Below are 21,280 nucleotides of genomic sequence, written 5' to 3'. Positions count from 1 at the left end.
TCATGGCAGCTGGTGGAATTTAATTAATAAAATCTGGAGTATAAAGCTAGTCTCAGTAATGGTGACAATGACAACGATCATTGATTGCTGCAAAAACCCATCTGGTTCACTGATCTCCTATAGGGAAGGAAATCTGCCATCCTTACCTCATCTGGCCTACATGAGACTTCAGCACTATGGTTGACTTCTTAAATGCTTTCAAGGGCAGTTGGGGATGTCAGTGATGCCTAAATCCCGTGAAAGAATTTTAAAAATGGAACAAGTTATGATGGTCTGCAATGCACTGCCTGAAAGGGTGATGAAAGCAGACACAATAGTAAATTTCAAAAGTGAATTAGATAAATATGTAAATGTAGAAAATTTGCAGATGAACAGTACGAAATGAACAGCTCTTTCGAAGAGTCAGCATAGGTATGACGGGCCAAATGCCCTCCTTCCATGCTGCAATATACAATGCGAGATCAGCTGATGAATCAGTGCTCCTCCATGTTGAACACCATTTGGAGGAAGCACTGAGCGAGGCAAGGGCACAGAATGTACTCTGGGTGGGGGACTTCAATGTCCATCACCAAGAGTAGCTCGGCAGTACCACTACTGGCCGAGTCCTAAAGGACATAGCTGCTAGACTGGGTTTGCAGCAGGGGGTGGGGAAACCAACAAGGGGGGAACAACATACCTGACCTCATCCTCACCAACATGCCTGCCATAGGTGCATCTGTCCATGACAGTATCAGTAGGAGTGACCACCACATTGTGGAGACAAAGTCCCGCCTTCACATTGAGGATACCCTCCATCGTGTTGTGTGACACTACCACCATGCTAAATGGGATGGATTTCGAACAGACCTAGCAACTCAAGACTGGGCATCCACGAGGCGTTATGGGTCATCAGCAGAAGAGTTGTAGTCAAACACAATCTGTAACCTCATGGTCCGGCATATCCCCACTCTACCATTACCACCAAACCAGGGGATCAACCCTGGTTCAAGGGAGAGTGCAGGAGGTCATGTCAAGAGCAGCACCAGGCATACCGAAAAATGAGGCATCAACCTGGTGAAGCTATAACACAGGGCTACCTGCATGCCAAATTGCATAAGCAGCAAGTGATAGACAGAGTTAAGCGATCCCACAATGGATCATATCTAAGCTCTGAAGTCCTGCCGCATCCAGTCATGAATGGTGATGGACAATTAAACAACTCACTAGACCAGACAGGTCAGGTGACAGAAGTATGTGTAGGCAAACATTTTGGGTCCAGTGACCACAATGTCATTAGTTTTAATTATGGATAAGGATAGGTCTGGTCCTCGAGTTGAGATTCTAAATTGAAGAAAGGCCAATTTTGTGGAAATGAGAAAGGATCTAGGAAGAGTGAATTGGGATAAGTTGTTTTCTGGCAAGGATGTGTTCAGTAAGTGGAAGGCATTCAAAGGCAAAATTTTGAGAGTGCAGAGTTTGCATGTTCCTGTAAGGATTAAAGGCAAAGTTAACAGGCATAGGGAACCTTGGTTTTCAAGGGATATTGGCGATCTGGTTAAGAGGAAGAGAGAGGTGTATAGCAGGTATAGGCAACAAGGAGCAAATGAGGTACTTGTCGAGTGTAGAAAATGTAAGAAAATACTAAAGAAGGAAATCAGGAAGGCAAAAAGACATGAGGTTGCTTTGGCAGATAATGTGAAGGTAAACCCAAAGGGTTTCTACAAGTATATTAAAAGTAAAAGGATAGTAAGGGATACAATTGGTCCCCTTGAAGATCAGAGTGGTCGTCTATGTGCGGAGCCTCACGAGATGGGGGAGATCTTAAACAGGTTTTTTGCATCAGTATTTACTCAGGAAACTGGCATAGTGTATAAGGAAGGAAGGGAAACAAGCAGTAGTGTCATGAAACATATAGAGATTAAAGAGGTGGAGGTGCTTGCTGCCTTACAGCGAATAAGGGTAGATAAATCCCCCGGGCCTGACATGATATTCCCTCGGACCTTGAGGGAGACTAGTGTAGAAATTGCAGGGGCCCTGGCAGAAATATTTAAAATGTCCTTAGCCACAGGTGAGGTGCCGGAGGATTGGAGGGTAGCTCATGTTGTTCCATTGTTTAAAAAAGGCTCCAAAGATAAACCAGGTAATTACAGGCCAGTGAGCCTGACGTCAGTAGTAGGTAAGTTATTGGAAGGTGTTCTGAGAGATCGGATATACAATTATTTGGACAGCCAAGGGCTGATTAAGGATAGTCAGCATGGCTTTGTGCGTGGTAGGTCGTGTTTAACGAACCTTGTAGAGTTTTTCGAGGAGGTTACCAAGAAAGTAGATGAAGGAAAGGCTGTGGATGTTGTCTACATGGACTTTAGTAAGGCCTTTGACAAGGTCCCACATGTGAGATTAGTTCAGAAGGTTCAGACACTTGGTATCCATGGAGAGGTTGTAAACTGGATTCGAAATTGGCTGCGTGGGAGAAGACAGAGTGGTAGTGGATGATTGCTTCTCAGACTGGAGGTCTGTGACTAGTGGTGTGCCTCAGGGATCTGTGCTGGGACCATCGTTGTTTGTTGTCTATATCAATAATTTGGATGATAATGTGGTAAATTGGATCAGCAAGTTTGCTGATGACACTAAGATTGGAGGCATTGTGGACAGCGAGGAAGGCTTTCAAAGCTTGCAGAGGGATCTGGACCAACTGGAAAAATGGGCCAGAAAATGGCAGATGGAATTTAATGCAGAAAAGTGTGAGGTGTTGCATTTTGGAAGGACAAACCAAGGTAGGACATACACAGTAAATGGTAGGGCACTGAGGAGTGCGGAGGAACAAAGGGATCTGGGAGTTCAGATACATAATTCCCTGAAAGTGGCGTCACAGGTAGCCAGGGTTGTAAAGAAAGCTTTTGGCATACTGGCCTTCATAAATCAAAGTATTGAGTATAGGAGTTGGGATGTTATGGTGAGGTTGTATAAGACATTGGTGAGGCCAACTTTGGAGTATTGTGTGCAGTTCTGGTCGCCTAACTACAGGAAGGATATCAGTAAGATTGAAGGAGTGCAGAGAAGATTTACTAGGATGTTGCCGGGTCTTCAGGAGTTGAGTTACAGGGAAAGATTAAACAGGTTAGGACTTTATTCCTTGGAGCGTAGAAGGATGAGGGGAGATTTGATAGAAGTTTACAAAATTATGAGGGGTATAGACAGAGTAAATGCGAGTAGGCTCTTTCCACTTAGATTAGGAGAGATAAACACGACAGGACATGGCTTTAGGGTGAAAGGGGAAAGGTTTAGGGGGAACTTCTTCACTCAGAGTGGTGAGAGTGTGGAACGAGCTGCCATCTGACGTGGTAAATGTGGGCTCACTCTTAAGTTTTAAGAATAAATTGGATAGATACATGGATGGGAGAGGTCTGGAGGGTTATGGACTGGGTGCAGGTCAATGGGATTAGCGGAATAATATTTCGGCACAGACTAGAAGGGCCGAATGGCCTGTTTTCTGTGCTGTAGTGTTCTATGCTTCTATGATTCTAAGAGGAGGCTCCAAAAATATCCCCATCCTCAATGATGGGAAAGCCCAACGCATCAGTGTAAAAGATAACGCTGAAGCAAGTGCTACAATCTTAAATAAGAAGTGCCGAATGGATGATCCATCTCAGCCTCCTCCGGAGGTCCCTAGCATCACAGATGCTAGTCTTCAGCCAATTCGATTCACTCCACATGATATCAATGAATAGCTGAAGGCACTGGATAGTGCAAAGGCTATGGACCCTGACAATATTCCAGCAACAGTACTGAAGACTTGTGATCCAAAACTTGCCGCGCCTCTAGCCAAGCTGTTCCAGTACAGCTACAACACTGGCATCTACCCAGCTCTGTGGAAAAATGTCCAGGTTATGTCTTGTACACAAAAAACAGGAAAAATCCAAACCAGCCAATTACCGCCACATTAGTCGACTCTCAATCATCAGTAAAAGTGATGGAAGGGTTCATCAATAGTGCTATCAAGCAGCACTTGCTTAGCAATAACCTGCTCACTGATGTCCAGTTTGGGTTCCACCAGGGCCACTCAGCTCCTGACCTCATTACAGCCCTGGTTCAAACATGGACAAAAGAGCTGAACTCCCATGGCGAGATGAGAGTGACTGCCCTTGACATCAAGGCCACATTTGACCTTGTGTGGCACCAAGGAGCCCGAATCAAAGGGAAAACTCTCCGCTGGTTGGAGTCATACCTAGCACAAAGGAAGATGATTGTGGTCGTTGGAGGTGAGTCACCTCAGCTCCGGGACATCACTGCAGTAGTTCCTCAGGGTAGTGTCCTAGGACCAATCATCTACAGCTGCTTCCTCAATGACCTTCCTTCCATCATAAGGTCAGAAAAGGGAATGTTTGTTGATGATTGCACAATGTTCAGCACCATTCACGACTCCTCAGATACTGAAGCAGTCCATATCCAATGCAGCAATATCCAGGCTTGGGCTGACAAGTAACATTCATGCCACACAAGCGCCAGGCAATGATCATCTCCAACAAGAGAGAATCTAACCATCGTCCCTTGACATTCAATGGTATTACCATCTTGGAATCCCCCACTAACAACATCCTGGGAGTTACCATTGACCAGAAACTGAACTGGGCTAGCCATATAAATACTGTGGCTACAAGAGCAGGTCAGAGGCTAGGAGTCTGCAACAAGTAACTCACCTCCTGGCTCCCCAAAGCCTGTCCACCATCTACCAGGCACAAGTCAGGAGTCTTATGGAATACTCTCCACTTGCTAGGATGAGAGCAGCTCCCAGAACACTCAAGAAACTCGACACTGTCCCAGACAAAGCAGCCCACTTGATTGGCACCACACCCACAAACATTCCCTCCCTCATCACCAACGCACAGTAGCAGCAGTGTATACCATCTTCAAGATGCACTGCAGGAAATCACCAACGCTCCTTAGACAAAACCCACGACCACTACCATCAAGGAGGACAAGGGCAGCAGATGCATGGCAACACCACCACCTGGAAGTTCCCCTCCACCACCCTGACTCGGAAATACATCACCGTTCCTTCACTGTCGCTGGGTCAAAATCCCGGAACTCCCTCCCTAATAGCACTGTGGTTGTACCTACACTACATGGAATGCAGAGGTTCAAGAAGGCAGCTCACCCCCACCTTCTCAAGGGCAATTAGGGATGAGCAATAAATGCTGGCCCAGCCAGCAAAGCCCACACCCCATGAATGAATTTTTAAAAATCTGTTACAATAGCACAGGGATGCTGAGATGGCCTCAACAACTCAGTAGAGACAGGATATCAAAACAAGGACTGCTTTTAAATTGCTCCTCTTATTTGGATTGCAGGAGATTCTGACTGATTTAGTTCTGTTCTCGGAGTTCAGCCAATTGTTGCCATAGCAACAATCAGCTATTTCAACAATGACTGGGAACCAGGTCTAGGTTATTGGGGAAGAGTCCATATCAGGCTATTAGAAATAGTGTGCCTGGATTATCAATAGCCTGATTTGTAATCTCATCAATATCTCCTCATGAAAAAAAAGCTGAGGGGTGTCTGTTGGGGTCTTTAAAATTATGAAAAGTTTTGACAGAGTGGATACAGAGAGAATGCTTCCTCTTGTGCAGAAGAGCATAACTAGAGGCCATTAATTAAAAAGTAGTCACCAAGAAATCCAAAAGGGAATTCAGGAGAAACGTCTGGGGAGAATGTGGAACTCGCTGCTACAGTGAATGTTGAAGAGAATAGTATAGATACATTTAAGGGTAGGCTAGATAAACATATGAGGGAGAAGGAATAGAGGGTTACATAGAAACTAGGAGCAGGAGTAGGCCATTCAGCCCTTCTAGCCTGCTCCACCATTCATTTTGATCACGGCTGATCATCCAACTCAATAGCCTGCTCCCGCTTTCTCCCCATATCCTTTGATCCCTTTCCTCCCAAGAGCTATATCTAACTCCTTCTTGAAAACATACAATGTTTTGGTCTCAACTACATTCTGTGGTAATGAATTCCACAGGCTCACCACTCTCTGGGTGAAGAAATTTCCCCTCATCTCAGTCCTAAATGGTCTACCCCATATCCTCAGACTGTGACTCCTGGTTCTGGACTCCCCCACCATCGGGGACATCCTTCCTGAACCTACCCTGTATAGTCCTGTTAGAACTTTATAGGTTTCTATGAGATCCCCTCTCATTCTTCTGAACTCCAGCGAATATAATCCTAATCGACTCAATCTCTCCTCATATGTCAGTCCCGTCATCCCAGGTGGGTTACATTGATAGACTGAGGAAAGGCTCGAGTGCAGCTTAAATGCCACCATGGTAATTAGTAAGTTTAAGGTAATTGCCAAAAGAAACAATGGAGACATAAGGAAAAACGTTTTCGCACAGCAAGTGGTTAGGATCTGAAATGCGCTGCCTGAGTGTGATGGAGGCTGGTTCAATTGAGGCATTCAAGGGGGAACTGATTATCTGAAAAGGAAGCATGTGCAGAGACACGGGGAGAAGGTTGGGGAGTAGTACTAGATAAATTGGTCCTTCGGAGAGCCAGCGGAGATATGATGGGCCAAATGGCCTCCTTCTGTGCTGTTACCATTCTGCAATTCTGTCAAACCATTTCTGGACTTGTTAGGCAGAATGGCCTGTTTCTGTATATCCCATGGAATCCTATTATAACAGGACATTCAAGTCACTCTCCACACCACCCCCCAGCCACTCTTAATTTTAAAAAAATATCAGATTTAACACACAACTAAAATCCCCAATCCAATACTGTATCACCAGTGATTCAAAAGTTAGCACTCATGCCTCCAAGTCAGAAATCACGGGTTCAATCCCCACCCCAGAGGTTTAAGCACAAAATCTAGGCTGACATTCCAGTGTAGTGCTGAGGGAGTGCTGCACTGAAAGAGGTGCTTTTTTGGGTAAGACCTTAAACCGAAGCCCCATCTGCCCTCTTGAGGTGAGTGTAAAAGCCCCAAAGACACTATTGGAAATGAGCATGGGAGTTCTCCCCAGCATTCAGCCCAATATTTATCCCTCAACCAACATCACGAAAGCAAATTATGAGTTTGCTATCTCAAAGCCATTTATGGGAAACTGCTGTGTGCAAATTAGTTGCCTGACCTCAGGACTATGATGGTGGCAACACCTCAAAAAGTAATTCATTGTCTGCAAAGCATTGTGGGACCTTCTGAGAGGTGTTTTATTAGACATTTTTCATTTTATGAAAAACTCCACTGATGCACAAGCCAAACAAATACCTGAAGGAGAAGGGTTTTTCAATGGGCTACTAGCTAAGACTTTTTGATACAAATTCAAGGAGTCCACGATGCAACTCCAAGCTTTTATTCTTTGTAATCAGTTATCTCCAGAACAGTTGCACATCAGCAGAATCAGGTTCAACAGGACCTCCTCACAGTGGGCCACACCAGGACAGACAGACAGACAGACAGACAGGCAGAAGCATGTGCATGGACATAACATTTACTGCACAGAAAAAGACCATTCAGCTCAACTAGACTATGACGGTGATTATGCTCCACAAGAGCCTCTTGCCATCCCTTCTTATCTCACTACCACTATAACCATCCATTCCTTTCTCCCCAGCATGTTTATCTAGCTTTCCCCTAAATGCAGAGCCTTCTATTGTCAGGTTGAAGCCAGGAAGACCAGCCGCAGGTTCTAAAGCTAAACGGAGAAAGGCAACACTGTGAGCTCAGTCTGCAAGTTACAATCACTATAGTTAGATATCAGTGCAACAAGATACAGGCCTTCACTTCATTAAGTCCCTAAAGCCCATGAAATAATCAAACTTCGCGGATGGCTTCAAGCATCTAACATTTAATTTGATTTTCTGAACAGGAACCCAGTGTTTCACCCTCAAGGTTTTTAGATGAAGTTATCCAAAATTATTGCAATTGGTAAGCTGTAACTACATGAAACTTTAAAAATATCATCTTTCTGATTCAAGCAGTGAGGTATTAGAGCTGGGAAATTATCTAACAATTCTTACCCCCCGCCTTTTGTGAGTTATGTTCAAAGCGCTCTTGGATTGAAGTGCCATTGCAGAACAAAAGAACAGGATTAGGCCGTTCAGCCCCTCGAGCCTAATCCATCACCCATTTAAATCATGACAGATTTGTCAAACCTGAATGTGGAATCTGACATCTCAATATGCAAGTGCTGCATTACCAGAGATGCTCACTTTCGAATAAAATGTTAAACCCAGGCCTGTCTTCTCTTCCGATGGATGTCAAATTGGTCCTCCCAGTACCTTGACAATATTAAGCCCTAGACCAATATTACATAGTAGATTAACTGGTCGTTAATCCTGCTTGTTGTTGGACATTACTGTGTGGAAAATGTTTGCTGCATTTTTTTTAAAATTCATTTGCGGGATGTGGGCATCGCTGGATAGGCCAGCATTTCTTGACCATTACTATTTGTCCTCGAGAAAGTGGTGGTGAGCTGCCTTCTTGAACTCTGTCCACGTGGTGTAGGTACACTCACAGTGCTGTTACGGAGGGAGTTCCAGGATTTTGATCTAGTGACAGTGAAAGAACGGGGGTATATTTCCAAGTGAGTGGCTCGTAGGGGAACTTCCAGGTGGTGATGTTCCCATCCATCTGCTGCCATAGTCCTTCTAGATGGTAGTGGTCATGGGTTTGGAAGGTGCTGCCTAAGGAGCCTTGGTGAAATCCTGCACTGCATCTTGTAGATGGTACACGCTGCTGCCACTGTGCGTTGCTGGTGGAGGGAGTAAATTTTTGTGGATGTGGTGCCAATCATGCAGCCTGTTTTGTCCTGGTGTCAAGCTTCTTGAGTGTTGTGGAAGCTATACTCATCCATGCAAGTGGAGAGTATTCCATCAGACTCCTGAATTGTACCTTGTAGATGGTGAACAGGCATTGGGGAGTCAGCAAGTCACTCGCCACAGGATTTCTAGTCTCTGACCTGCTCTTGCAGCCACAGTATTTATATGGCTAGTCCATTTCAGTTTTTGGTCAATGGTAACCCCCAGGATGTTGATAATGGGGGATTCAACAATGGTAATGACGTTGAATGTCAAGGGTCGATGGCTAGATTCTCTCTTGTTGGAGATGGTCATTGCCTGGCGCTTGTGGGGCACAACTGTTATTCGTCACTTGTCAGCCCAAACCTGGATATTGTCCAAGTCTTGCTGCATTTGGATATGGGCTGCTTCAGCATCTGAGGAGTCGCAAATGATGCTGAACGTTGTGCAATCATCAGCAAACATCCCCACTTCTGCCTTATGATGGAAGGTCGGTCATTGATGAAGCAGCTGAAGATGGTTGGTCCTCGGACACTACCTTGAGGAACGCCTGCAGTGATATCCTGGAACTGAGAATATTGACCTCCAACAATTACAACCATCTTCCTTTATGTTAGGTATGACTCCAGCCAGCAGAGAGTTTTCCCTCTGATTCCCATTGACTCCAGTTTTGCTTAGGTTCATTGATGTCACATTCGGTCAAATGATGCTTTGATGTCAAGGGCAGTCACTCTCACCTTACCTCCGGAGTTAAGCTCTTTTGCCCCTGTTTGAACCTAAATGTTTATGCCTAAAGTGACCATACTTTGAATAAAAATATGAATTTATCTGCTTTGAAACAATTTGGAATGGGCTGAGGAAGTGAAAGGCTCCATCTTTGCAAGTCCTTTCTTTGAAAACTCCTTTGATGACACTTAGTATCAGCAACGAGAAGGTCTCAGGTTTAATTCACAGTCTATGTTGAGTTTGTGTAATTTCGCTGGAGCAGCCGCTGGGATATGTTTGCTCTCAGCACCCTGGGGCTTGGGTATTCGGGGAAGATGATTATGGTTCCCACCCCATATCACTATCTATTAACCCCTGGAAAATCATCATGACCAGATCAGACCTAGCTGTGTCGCCCTCATGGTGGAATAACTTGCCGCCATTCAGTGTCTTGACTCGAGTGAAGAGTGGGCACTTGGGCCAAGGTTACATGTGGAAGCTGACCCCAGAATGAAGCAGCACCTTCAGCAAAAGAGATGATTGAGGGGAAGAGGAGGAGAAGTGACTATAACCTGCTAATCCCAGTAAAGTTCTTTTAAGTGAAATACAAACAGCTGAAGTACTAAAGATAAATACCACAAACATCATAACTAGTGATTATTGAGCACTCTGTTCAGGTGTGAAACCACAACTTCACCATCACGGAGGTGTCACATTCACATCTCTACATCAAGCTTTCCTCACCACTTCTGGAAGGTTATTCTGACACCTTACAGAACCGTATTTACATAGCACCATTAATGTAGAAAAATCCCAAGGTGCTTCAAACTAAATTATTTTCCATACCTTAGAACATTGGAAATTTAGTACTTGGACCTTTTTTTACAATCTACTTATCTGCTATTTGATAAAAGCGTAATCAGGCAAAAATTTACACCAGATTAGAAGAGATATGACTAAAAGCTGAGTCAGCGAGCTGGACAGTTAGCTCGACAGTCTTGGTGATGGGAGAGGAGAGGGGAGCTCAGCTTGGGATCAAACAGGACGATGGCCTTTTGAAAATGTGGTTCAGCCCATGACAGCAGCCACGGAGGTGAATGGATTCGGTGACAAGGGTGAAGTTTGTGGCAGGGCAAGGAGATTCATACAGGAAGTAGAAGTTTCAGCCATCGCTGTAACCACAGCAGGCAGCACAAACAAGCCAACTACTATCTTCACCTGATCTCCTCACATGTGTATTTACAGCAAAGGTTAGTAAATATCAGAAAGTAGTTCAGAATCAGCATGCTATAAAAGACTACCGGTCCCATCATTCGATTAAGAGTGCAGTACAATCCGGAGTACAGCATGACAGTTTGCAGATTACAAGGAAAACCCAACCAAGGGACACTCACATAATAAACAGGGAACTAAAACTGACACAGTGCTTTCATTTCAGACAGCCTCATTTGCCTCATTTCTGCTCTACTTGCCTCTCTGTTCCTGTTTAAAAAAATGTATAGCAAAAAAGGTGACATTGTCAAAGGCTCCTTCACACAGATCACATGAAATTCTTAATGTGAGACTCCACTCAACTCATTAACTTCCCCCACCCCTTCCTATTTCAGCACTGACAGCAACCACACTGAACTATTAGATGAGATGGATTAAATGGCTGATCCCAATTCACGCCAACGGTAAGCGAAAACTATCTTCATTGGTAGTGTAAGTCAACAGGGTCCACCACTGTTACTAGCTAAATCCCTGACCTGAGCACTGAGCAATCTCCTCCCCTTGGGCCGACATGGTTCATTCCCCTCACTCCTCCACTCCCAACATTTCAGAAAGCCCGCAGCCAGGAAGTCAAAGGAATATTGACACGACATGAACAGAAGCACTAATTTTTAATTTCTTGATTCTACTTTGGGATACTTCATGGTTTCTACCATTCCCGCCAATGTCACCCAGATTTCATCCACAATGGTGGATATATGAGATGTGGGCACCTGGCCACGAGATACGTCAAACAGATTAATAGCAAATGTTGTTTTTCTGCCAAAGGCCTGGTAGTCACTGACCTGTCACTGTTTCTGGGGCCCATACATAGTGGACAGGAACTATGCACACTACACAACCAGAAATATTTGCAAGCAGTGTAGTGAAACCAATAAATTAAATAAGCTAAGCAAAACTGCGTGCATACAGAATGTCAAACAGCAACAATCAAATGTACAGACACTGTTATTCCACTCCAAACATATCTCTTCTCTTGCACCAGGTCATGTCCTGCTCAGAAACAGGGCTGATGGATAAGGCAGAGAGTGCTTGGTTGCGCTCTCCCCTCAGGTCAGTGTGTGACTGCCCTTGACATCAAGGTAGCATGGGACCGAGTGTGGCAAAACTCAAGTGAGGGGAAAAACTCTCCACTGCTTGGAGTTACACCTTGCACAAAGGAAGATGGTCGTGGTTGTTGGAGGTCAATCATCTCAGTTCCAGGACATCACTGCAGGAGTTCCTCAGGGTAATGTCCTAGGCCCAACCATCTTCAGTTGCTTCATCGATGTCCTTCCTTCCATCGTAAGGTCAGAAGTGGGGATTTTACTGATGATTGCACAATGTTCAGTACCATTTGCGACTCCTCAGATACTGAAGCAGTCCATGTCCAAATGCAGCAAGACCTGGGCAATATCCAGACTTGGGGTGACAAGTGGAAAGTAACATTCGTGCCAGACAATGACCATCTCCAACAAGAGAGAGTCTAACCATCGTCCCTTGGCATTCAATGGCATTACCACCACGGAATCACCCATTACCAACATCCTGGGGGGTTACCATTGACCAGAAACTGAACTGGACTAGCCATACAAATACTGTGGCTACAAGAGGTCAGAGGTGAGGAATCCTGCAGCGAGTAACTCACATCCTGGCTCCCCAAAGCCTGCCTACTTAAGTCAGTAGTGTGATAGAATACTCTCCACTTGTCTGGGTGAGTGCAGCTTCAACACTCAAGAAGCATGACACCATCCAGGACAATGCAGCACACTTAACTGGCACCCCATCCATAAACATTCAATCCCTCCACCACTAACGCAAGGTGGCAGCAGCATGTACCATTTACAAGATGCACTGCATGAACTCACCAAGGCTCTTTTGACAGCACATTCCAAACCGACGACCACTGCCATCTAGAAGGACAAGGGCAACAAACATATGGGAACACCACCACTTGGAAGTTCCCCTCCAAGCCACTCACCATCCTGACTTAGAAACACATTGCCATTCCTTCACTGTCGCTGGGTCAAAATCCTGGAACTTGCTCCCTAACAGCACTGTGGGTGTATCTACACCACATGGACTACAACGGTTCAAGGAGGTAGCTCACCACCACCTTCTCAAGGGCAATTAGGGATGGGTAATAAATGCTGGCCTAGCTAGCGATGCTCACATCCCATGAATGAATTAAAAAAACTCTACACCGGAACTTCTGCCCATAATATAGGCTGGCAACCCTCAGAGTTATTTTTGTAGAAGGTACCATCCTTCAGTTGAGATATCAAACCAGTCCATTCAAGTGGATGTTAAAAGATCCTCTGACACAATTCAAAAAGCAGCGTTTTCCAGTCCAAGTCAGCACTCCCCCCTCAACCAGTGCCATCACAAAAGAGCAACTGCATCTTTTTGTTGATAAGAACACAGAATGATGACCACTTCAATATACATAGCAGTCAATACATTCTAGAAGTAATTCACTACATCTCGGCAATGTAGGTTATACAGCATGCTATGCAAATATTATTATTTCTTTACTATTCATGCAAAGCCTTGAGCTTAATATTGCGTGACCAGCTACCTGACTGGCTGGGTGGATGCATTAAGTATACAATCCATTTAACGTCCTGGTACCGCTCGATGTTAGGATTTGCCCAGCACTTTTCTTCTGTCTTGAGGGGAGGGGGTGCCAGAATAACAAACATGGATCATGATTCATCCTTGATTCCATTACCTCAAATTTAATTCAAAACCCTTTTCAATTGAAACCCACATAAAAATTTAACCTCCCTCGCCAATTATTCAACACAGACCACTTAAATTGTTTTGCACGAACAGGCTCCAACCAGCATGGCTGATATGTGGCCACACAGAATTTGAAATTCCTCATCATTCACAAAGTAAGTTATTTAAATAACCACAACAATCCAGCAAAACCTAACACATTTTGCAAGTCGAGCGCTGAAAGAAAATTCTCCAATTAGAAGGAAAGAGAAAAGAGTTAGTTACCGGTGAGAACTTCAGTTGAAAATTATTGGACCAAGCGAATCAAAATGTTGAGAGCGCTGCAGGGGAAAACCAAACATGCTTCCCATGATGTGACAAGATCTTGACGTGGTACGATTAGTCAAGATCAAAGATTAAACAATATAGACGCTGCATCAGAACTTTTGAAAGTAAAGGGGAAACACTCATACAATCATGCCATAAGATCATAAGACGTAGAAACAGAAGTAGGCCATTAGGCCCATCAATACTGCTCCGCCATTCAATGAGATCATGGCTGATCTGATAATCCTCAAATCCACTTTCCTGCCTTTTACCCCTCACCCACAAGGCCAACGTTCTTTACCACACTTCTACAAAGTATAAAAACATGAGTCTCACGAGGTGACCCATTCATTTGAGAGAAACAATGCAACCAAGCCCAAACAATATGATTTCATCCTCATCTTCCGGATCAAATCTCTCAATGGCCTTGCCATCTCCCTGCCTCTGTAACCACCCCCTGATCTACAACCCTCCAAGGTACGTTCATCCAATTCTGGCCACTTGTGCAATTGGATTTACTTTTGCCATTGGTGGGCGTGCCTTCAGCTGCCTCGGCCCAAGCTTTGGAATTCCCTCCCCAAACCTTTCTCCGCTGTCCTCCTTTAAAGCCCTCCGTAAAACCTCTCTCTTTGACCAAGCTTTTGGTCTCTTTATGTATCCAATTTTGTTTGATAAAGGCTCCTGTGAATCACCTTTCTGAATTAAAGGCACTATATAAATATAATTGGTTTACATAAAAAACATGACTTATTCCCCCTCCTGAACCAGGACTCGGTCGCTAACCGCAACAGCAACCCCCAGATTCAGGTCAGGTGTTTAACACTGGCCTGATCACTTCCTGACTCACATGGTCACACTTTGCATTTACCTGCAAGCAATCAGGCGTGCAGACTTGACCTCCAGCAGTGTGAACCAGTGCTTGCTGCACCTATCTGGGCAGCAACCAAATCAACTACCAAAATGATGTCAACAGAAATGGTCAAGTCAAATAGAAAAAATTTGCACAAAAGTGCACCAAGGTTCAAAATAATTGTTCAGAATCCTCCTTTGCAAAAGGTGAATTAATCATCAGCTCACTGTTCTGTTGAATCACAATTAGATAACTCGACATTAAAACATTGCTTTGCTAATGCACTGATTACCACTTTTCATCTGTGGCCAAATTTTTGGTCACCCACCTTGACATCTCATGTGGCTCGATGTCAAATTTTGTTTGATAATCACTCCCGTGGGATGTTTTGCGACATTAAAGCACTACATGAATGACAGCTGATGTTGCCCAAGTCATCTTAAGGTACCACAAGGATCAGTCGTCACACCAATACTATTCGTTTGTTTCAATACTTGAGATGGGGGTGGGGGAGGCGCTGCGCAGGGAAATACTCACAATCCAAAAGGAACTGATGGTGCCAGACTTAATTTTTGCTACATTACACGGTGAGGATCAACATCCAGAACTGGGAATGATTCCAATCATAGTTCAACACAACAGCCAGGAGGAAATATTCAGTGTATAAAACTTCCAAGTGTGTATTAGACACTGCACACTTCCTGCAAAGTGTGGAAAGGGTTATCCCACTAAAAAACCGGAAATGTTCGGGTTTTCTTTTAACGTTTATGAGCCCTAGGATCTTACAGCACAAAAGGCGGCCATTCGGCCCATTGAGCCTGTGCTGGCTCTCTGAAATGCCTATCCAATTCAGTCTCACGACCCGACTCTCTCCCCCATTGCCCTGTAATTTTTGCTCCTTCAAGTATTTAACCAATTTCCTTTTGAAAGTTACGACTGAATCTGCTTCCATCACCCTTTCGGGCAGTGCATTCCAGATCACAACAGCTTGTTGCTTAATGAAAATTTTCATCTCACCTCTGCAACTCTAACTCATTTTCTTAAATCTGAGCCCTCCTCATTACTGACTATCTTGCCAGTGGAAAGTTTTTTCCTAATTTACTCCCTCAAAACCCCTCAATCACCGTCTGAAAGGTTTCTTTCAACAAAGATATTTACAACACGTTGACCACCCAAAAATAGTGTTTCTCCTTCATAGGTCTGTTTTGTGGTCAGAGACATTCATCCTTCAATACCAGCGCAGGTGATAACAGCCACTCCTTCGCATTGAAATGCAACAATCTGCGACACAGATCAGAATGTGTCACAACCTATAAATAAATTTCAAATAAAATTCTCACTGTCCTCCTGACAATATCAGGATTATATCCTTTATAAGTTCACCTGTAATGAGACATGAGCTGTAAATAAAACAGTAGTCCTCTCCCTTGACTCCAACTTCACCTTTCCTGAAAGCAATGCCCTGGAATGGTGTAATCCTACAGTGGCTAGCATGCCCCACTCCCCACCCTAACACAACCCCCACAGGTGCCTAAACCACCTACACAGATTAGAAAGTCGCCTTCAGCAAGATTTCAGCCACAGGTTAGTGGGTATCTATCTTCTTTCTCAATCAGAAAGTTATGGGTTCAAGTCCCAGGCAAGAGGCACAAACTGTCAGCATGGTTGACAGTCCCAGTGCAGTAAGGAGGGGGTGCCGCACGCCCAGAGCCCCCACGCCACGGGGGGGCACCGCACACCCAGAGCCCCCGCGCCACAGGGGGGCGCCGCACGCCCAGAGGGTCAGTACTGTAGGAGTGCTGCACTATCTGATGGTCAGTACCAAAGGGAGCACTGTACTGTCGGAGATGCTATCTTTTAGCAACGGACAAAAGTATCTTCAACCTTGAAAATGCTAACACCCAACGATCAAACCAATCTAGTGTATTAATAAAAACAAAAAACTACTGCGGATGCTGGAAATCCAAAACAAAAACAGAATTACCTGGAAAAACTCAGCAGGTCTGGCAGCATCGGCGGAGAAGAAAAGAGTCGATGTTTCGGGTCCACATGACCCTTCAACAGAACTGAAGTATAGTTAGGAGAGGGGTGAAATATAAGCTGGTTTAAGGTGGGGGGCGGGGGGAGAGAAGTTGAGGGTGGGGTGGTTGTAGGGACAAGCAAGCAGTGATAGGAGCAGATAATCAAAAGATGTCACAGACAAAAGGATCAAAGAGGTGTTGAAGGTGGTGATATTATCTAAGAAAAGTGCTAATTAAGAATGGATGGCAGGACACTCAAGGTATAGCTCTATTTCCATTATTTTTAAATCTACAACTAATACCTTGTCAATCTTTCCACCCCACCCCCACTAGAGCTGTACCTTGAGTGTCCTGCCATCCATTCTTAATTAGCACTTTTCTTAGTGTATCAATAATCTCATTTGGATCACAGATGACATTGATGCTCAAACACCAACATCAAAAACATCCCAAAGCAAACACATCAGGTCACATTAGCAACCTCAAAAGAAGCTGCCACAACACACAATGTAGTCAGTGCCCGGACACCTCTGAAGTTTCATTCTTCTTAGATGGAATTGATCAACTTGAGCTCCTAAATCCTACAAAGTTAACAGTTGAGATTGTTGTACATGCAAGGGGAAAAATAAAATGTTTTTAGCTTTAATCTCTCTCAAAGTGACAGCAAGAGACCAGAACTAGGGAGTTGAAAAATAAGGGGTCTCCCATTTAAGGAGATGAAGGTCTGAGGGTCGTAAATCTGTGGAACCCTCTTCCCCAGAGAGTGGCGGAGGCAGGGTCATTGAATATTATTAAGGCAAAGGTAGATAGATTCTCGATTGATAAGGGAATCAAGCGGTATTGAGGGGTAGGAAGGAAAGTGGAGTTGAGGCCACAATCTGATCAGCCGCGATCTTATCAAATAGCGGAGTAGGCTTGAGAGGCCAAACAGCCCACTTCTGCTCCTGTTCTTATGTTCGTATGCGAGTCTACTGAAGATTTTTAAAAGCTGCCATACCAAATTGATGAAGCAGTGACAGAGAAAGAAAAAGAAAAACTGACATTGCTTGCTTGTGTGTTCATTTACTCAGGTATTGATCCAAGCAATTAAAAAGAGTAGGTGCTCTTGGTCAATGCATCCAATACAAAATGCAAACAACATGATTAGGAGGCCAAGTATTCTATGCAAAAGATCTTCAGTAAATATACATCCTGTTTCCCATCATGCTTCCCTCGAGATTTCTAATTGAGAATGCTACAGAGGACTTCTCACTTCTAGTGACTACAAAAAAAAAGCCACATCCATAGAGAAAAGAAACTGCACAAACCAGCAAGATAACTTGCCAGCTCAGTCGTCGTCGTCCCCCCCACAGGATGACAAAACTCAAACCTATTTTCTCTCTCCCCAGATCTACCATACTAAATATAAACATGCTGTGTGTACACACAAACACACACATGCAAACATTTACTTTTGCAAAAAAAAATACTGAGACTGTACCTAAAAAAAAAACTGGCATTTCCTGAAAACTGAAGGGCAGGATTACTGAGAGGAAGGAGGTGGATGGAAACTACAACATATTTAGGGATACCTGGAGTCTCCTTGTGAAGGGAGGAATAAGGAACAATCAAACCAAAATCCCCAAAACTCAGGGGTGGTTAGGTTCAGGAGTTCTATAATAAATAAATATATATATAAATATATACATACACACATATATATATATATAAATAAACATGTATATGTATACCTCCTACATATATATAAAATATAAATCTATACATATATCTACATAGAAATATACGGAAATGACATATATAGATATTATATACAAATATATTTTTGAAGTTTACAAATGCAAAACATGGGATTGTAAAGTTTTGCAAATGCAAAACAAGCTCCAATCGCATTTGCAAACCCTTAAAAAGACATTTCGAAGTGGCAAATGCCATTTAAAGCGAAGAATCGCCTTTTGCCAATTCCAAATACCGCTTTAAACTTTGCAAAATCAAACTTTTGAATTGGAGAGAAAGTTGTCGAATGCAGCCCACGAGCTGGCATCAACCAGGGGCTGACAAAAAAAAAAGACAAACATTTGCAAACCCTCCTGACAAAGACTCTGAAAGTTCCACACTGAGCCCACACTTGCTGCAACTTTTTTTTTTGTTTTTTTTAAAAAAGGTTTTGGGGGGGATACTCACAGGACACACAGGGCATAGGCCCCGCTCACACTCTCGCTGTCTCGCACCAAGAAGCTGCCGTCCCTGCCGGCCCGGGCCAGCAGCTCCTCGGCCGCCGCTCGGCTCAGGTCCCGGTGATACCACAGAGCGGGGCTAGGACAGCCGCCCGCCATCTCCCCACCCACCAGCTCCCTCACAAGGCGGCGGGGTGGGGGGGGGGGGGGGGAGAGAGAGAGAGAGGACAGGCTGACCGGACCGGACGACACAGGACAGGGACAGGCACACGCCCGGCTCCCGGGGCCCCGCCGCTCCGAGCGGACGGACAATCACCTCACAGGCGCTCGAGCCGTGAGCGCGCACATCTGACAGGGCGGGGCACCCGCACGCGGAGGAGGAGGAGATGGAGGGGAGGGGAGGGGAGGGGGGCGGGGCTGCGACGAGGGCGCCCTCCGATTGGCCAACCCCCCACTCCGCCAATGCTTCGGTGAGGGTGAGAACCAGCGCGTGGACGTCGCCGCGGGCGGGAGCTGGAGGGCAGGGGCGGGGCTGGAAAGTAAAAGGGCCGGGAGTAGAGTTTAGGAGGGGGAGGGGGGGTGGTGCTGGAGTTTAGAGGGCGGGGCAAGGCTATGTAGGGGCCGGGTCTATAATGTACGGGGCGGGACAGGGGAAATATAAGCAGGCGGGGCTGGAGTGTAGGAGGCGGGGCTCGAGTGTAGGGCGGGGCTGGAGAGTGTAGGAGCGGGACTGGAGAGTGTTGGGGCGGGGCTGGAGAGTGTAGGGCGGGGCTGGAGAGTGTAGGGGCGGGACTGGTGTACGTAAGGGGCGGGTTGTAGTGTGTAGGGCGGAGCTGAAGAGTGTAGGGCGGGGCTGGAGCGTGTAGGGGCGGGACTGGTGTACGTAAGGGGCGGGTTGTAGTGTGTAGGGCGGAGCTGAAGGGTGTAGGGCGGGGCTGGAGAGTGTAGGGGCGGGGCTGAAGTGTGTAGGGCGGGGCTGGAGAGTGTAGGGGCGGGACTGGTGTACGTAAGGGGCGGGTTGTAGTGTGTAGGGGCGTGGCTGGAGTGTCTTGGCCTTAGGCATTTAGGGGCAGGGGTGGGGAGTGCAGGGGCAAGGCTGGGGTATTTGGGTGGGGATGGAGCTGAGCTATTTTCCACTGACAAGATGCTGATGCCAGTCCAAATAAGCTATCCCGTCTACCACACAATTGAGCAAAGCTGTGTATGAATTTCAGTGCCAACGCAATGCCAGCTACATAGGGCATACGTCCCAATTGGCTGATCGACTCAAACAACATGTTTGTTCAGTTCTTTGTGATATGCAGACCATATTCAACCAGTTTGCGCTTGCAAAACCCCAGAGCAAAACATCTGCTGTTAGATGTGATCCCATTTCTCCCTTCTCCTAACTATGCTTCAGTTCTGCCGAAGGGCCATGAAGGCTCGAAACGTTAACTGATTTCTTCTCCGCCGATGCTGCCAGACCTGCTGAGTTTTTCCAGGTAATTCTGTTTTTGTATTGGGGAGCACTTGCTGAACAACCCTGAGTGCGCTAATAGCTACACTGACAACCAATCAGTTGAGCTTGAAAAGTGGCTCGTTTACACTTGCTAGAAGTGACATTCATTCATACACAGGAACTCATTCTCTGCAAATAAAATAAATATGTTCAAGCCTTGCTCCTTTTTTGAATTACCCTGGAGATCGGGAAGCCTGTAGTTTCCCCATTGCTTTCTCCATGGCAATGCCTTGCCCAATCAGAATCAACTTGCCAGCCAATCTACACTGGCATAAATTTGATAGTTTGAAATTTGGTATTCTTGTGTTTGTCCCGGTGAATGAAAAACTTCGGCAACATGTTTCTCTTTTCAGCAATATTCATGTTATGTACTACCAAGCGAAGGGTAATGGAGTTCTGTTAAAGGTTTTCAAAATTATGAAAAGTTTAGAGAAGACGGTATCTTACAGCATAGAAGCAGGCCATTTGGACCACCACTGATGTGCCAACACTTTGAAAAACTATCTACTTAGTCCCACTCCCCTGCTCTTACCTCATGGCCCTGCAGTTTTCTTTCTTTTCAAGTATTCTTCCAATTCCCTTTTGGAAGTTATGACTGAATTTGCTTCCACTGCCCTTTCAGGGAGCACATCACAGATTACAACAACTCGGTGTAAAAAAAACTCCTCATTTCACCTCTGTTTCTTTTGTCAATTTTTGTTAAATCTGCGTCCTTTGATTATTGAGCCTCCTGCCACTAGAAAGGTTTTCCTTATTTATCAAAACTACTCATAATTTGCAACTCATCGTTTAGGAGTACAGAACATGAGTATTGCTGAAAAAAGGGACATGCTGTTCACGCTTTTCATCTTGCATTCATCAGGGAAGATTTGCCAGGTATGTAGGCCATACGACTCAACAACTGGCAGATGATTTCGAACAGCCTGTCACTTCAGCTGTTCACAACAGGCAAAGTTCT

At 45.1% G+C, this 21,280-nt stretch overlaps 1 protein-coding gene across 1 annotated transcript in view; it reads right to left on the bottom strand.

Annotated features, from left to right (window-relative positions):
- inppl1a (inositol polyphosphate phosphatase-like 1a) overlaps positions 1–19,149 on the bottom strand; it is a 213,809-nt gene extending 194,660 nt beyond the window's left edge. Inside the window, exon 1 of the mRNA XM_078544958.1 lies at positions 18,832–19,149. Within this exon, the coding sequence (XP_078401084.1) occupies positions 18,832–18,983 (152 nt within the window). The 5' untranslated portion in view covers positions 18,984–19,149. The remainder of the gene's footprint in view (positions 1–18,831) is intronic.
- Positions 19,150–21,280: the final 2,131 nt, after the last annotated feature.

Source organism: Cetorhinus maximus, chromosome 7 (assembly GCF_964194155.1).
Source record: "Cetorhinus maximus chromosome 7, sCetMax3.hap1.1, whole genome shotgun sequence".
Classification (NCBI taxonomy): Eukaryota; Metazoa; Chordata; class Chondrichthyes; order Lamniformes; family Cetorhinidae; genus Cetorhinus; species Cetorhinus maximus.
The sequence above is the reverse complement of the archived record's forward strand: the minus strand, read 5'-3'. Positions and strand labels throughout refer to the sequence as shown.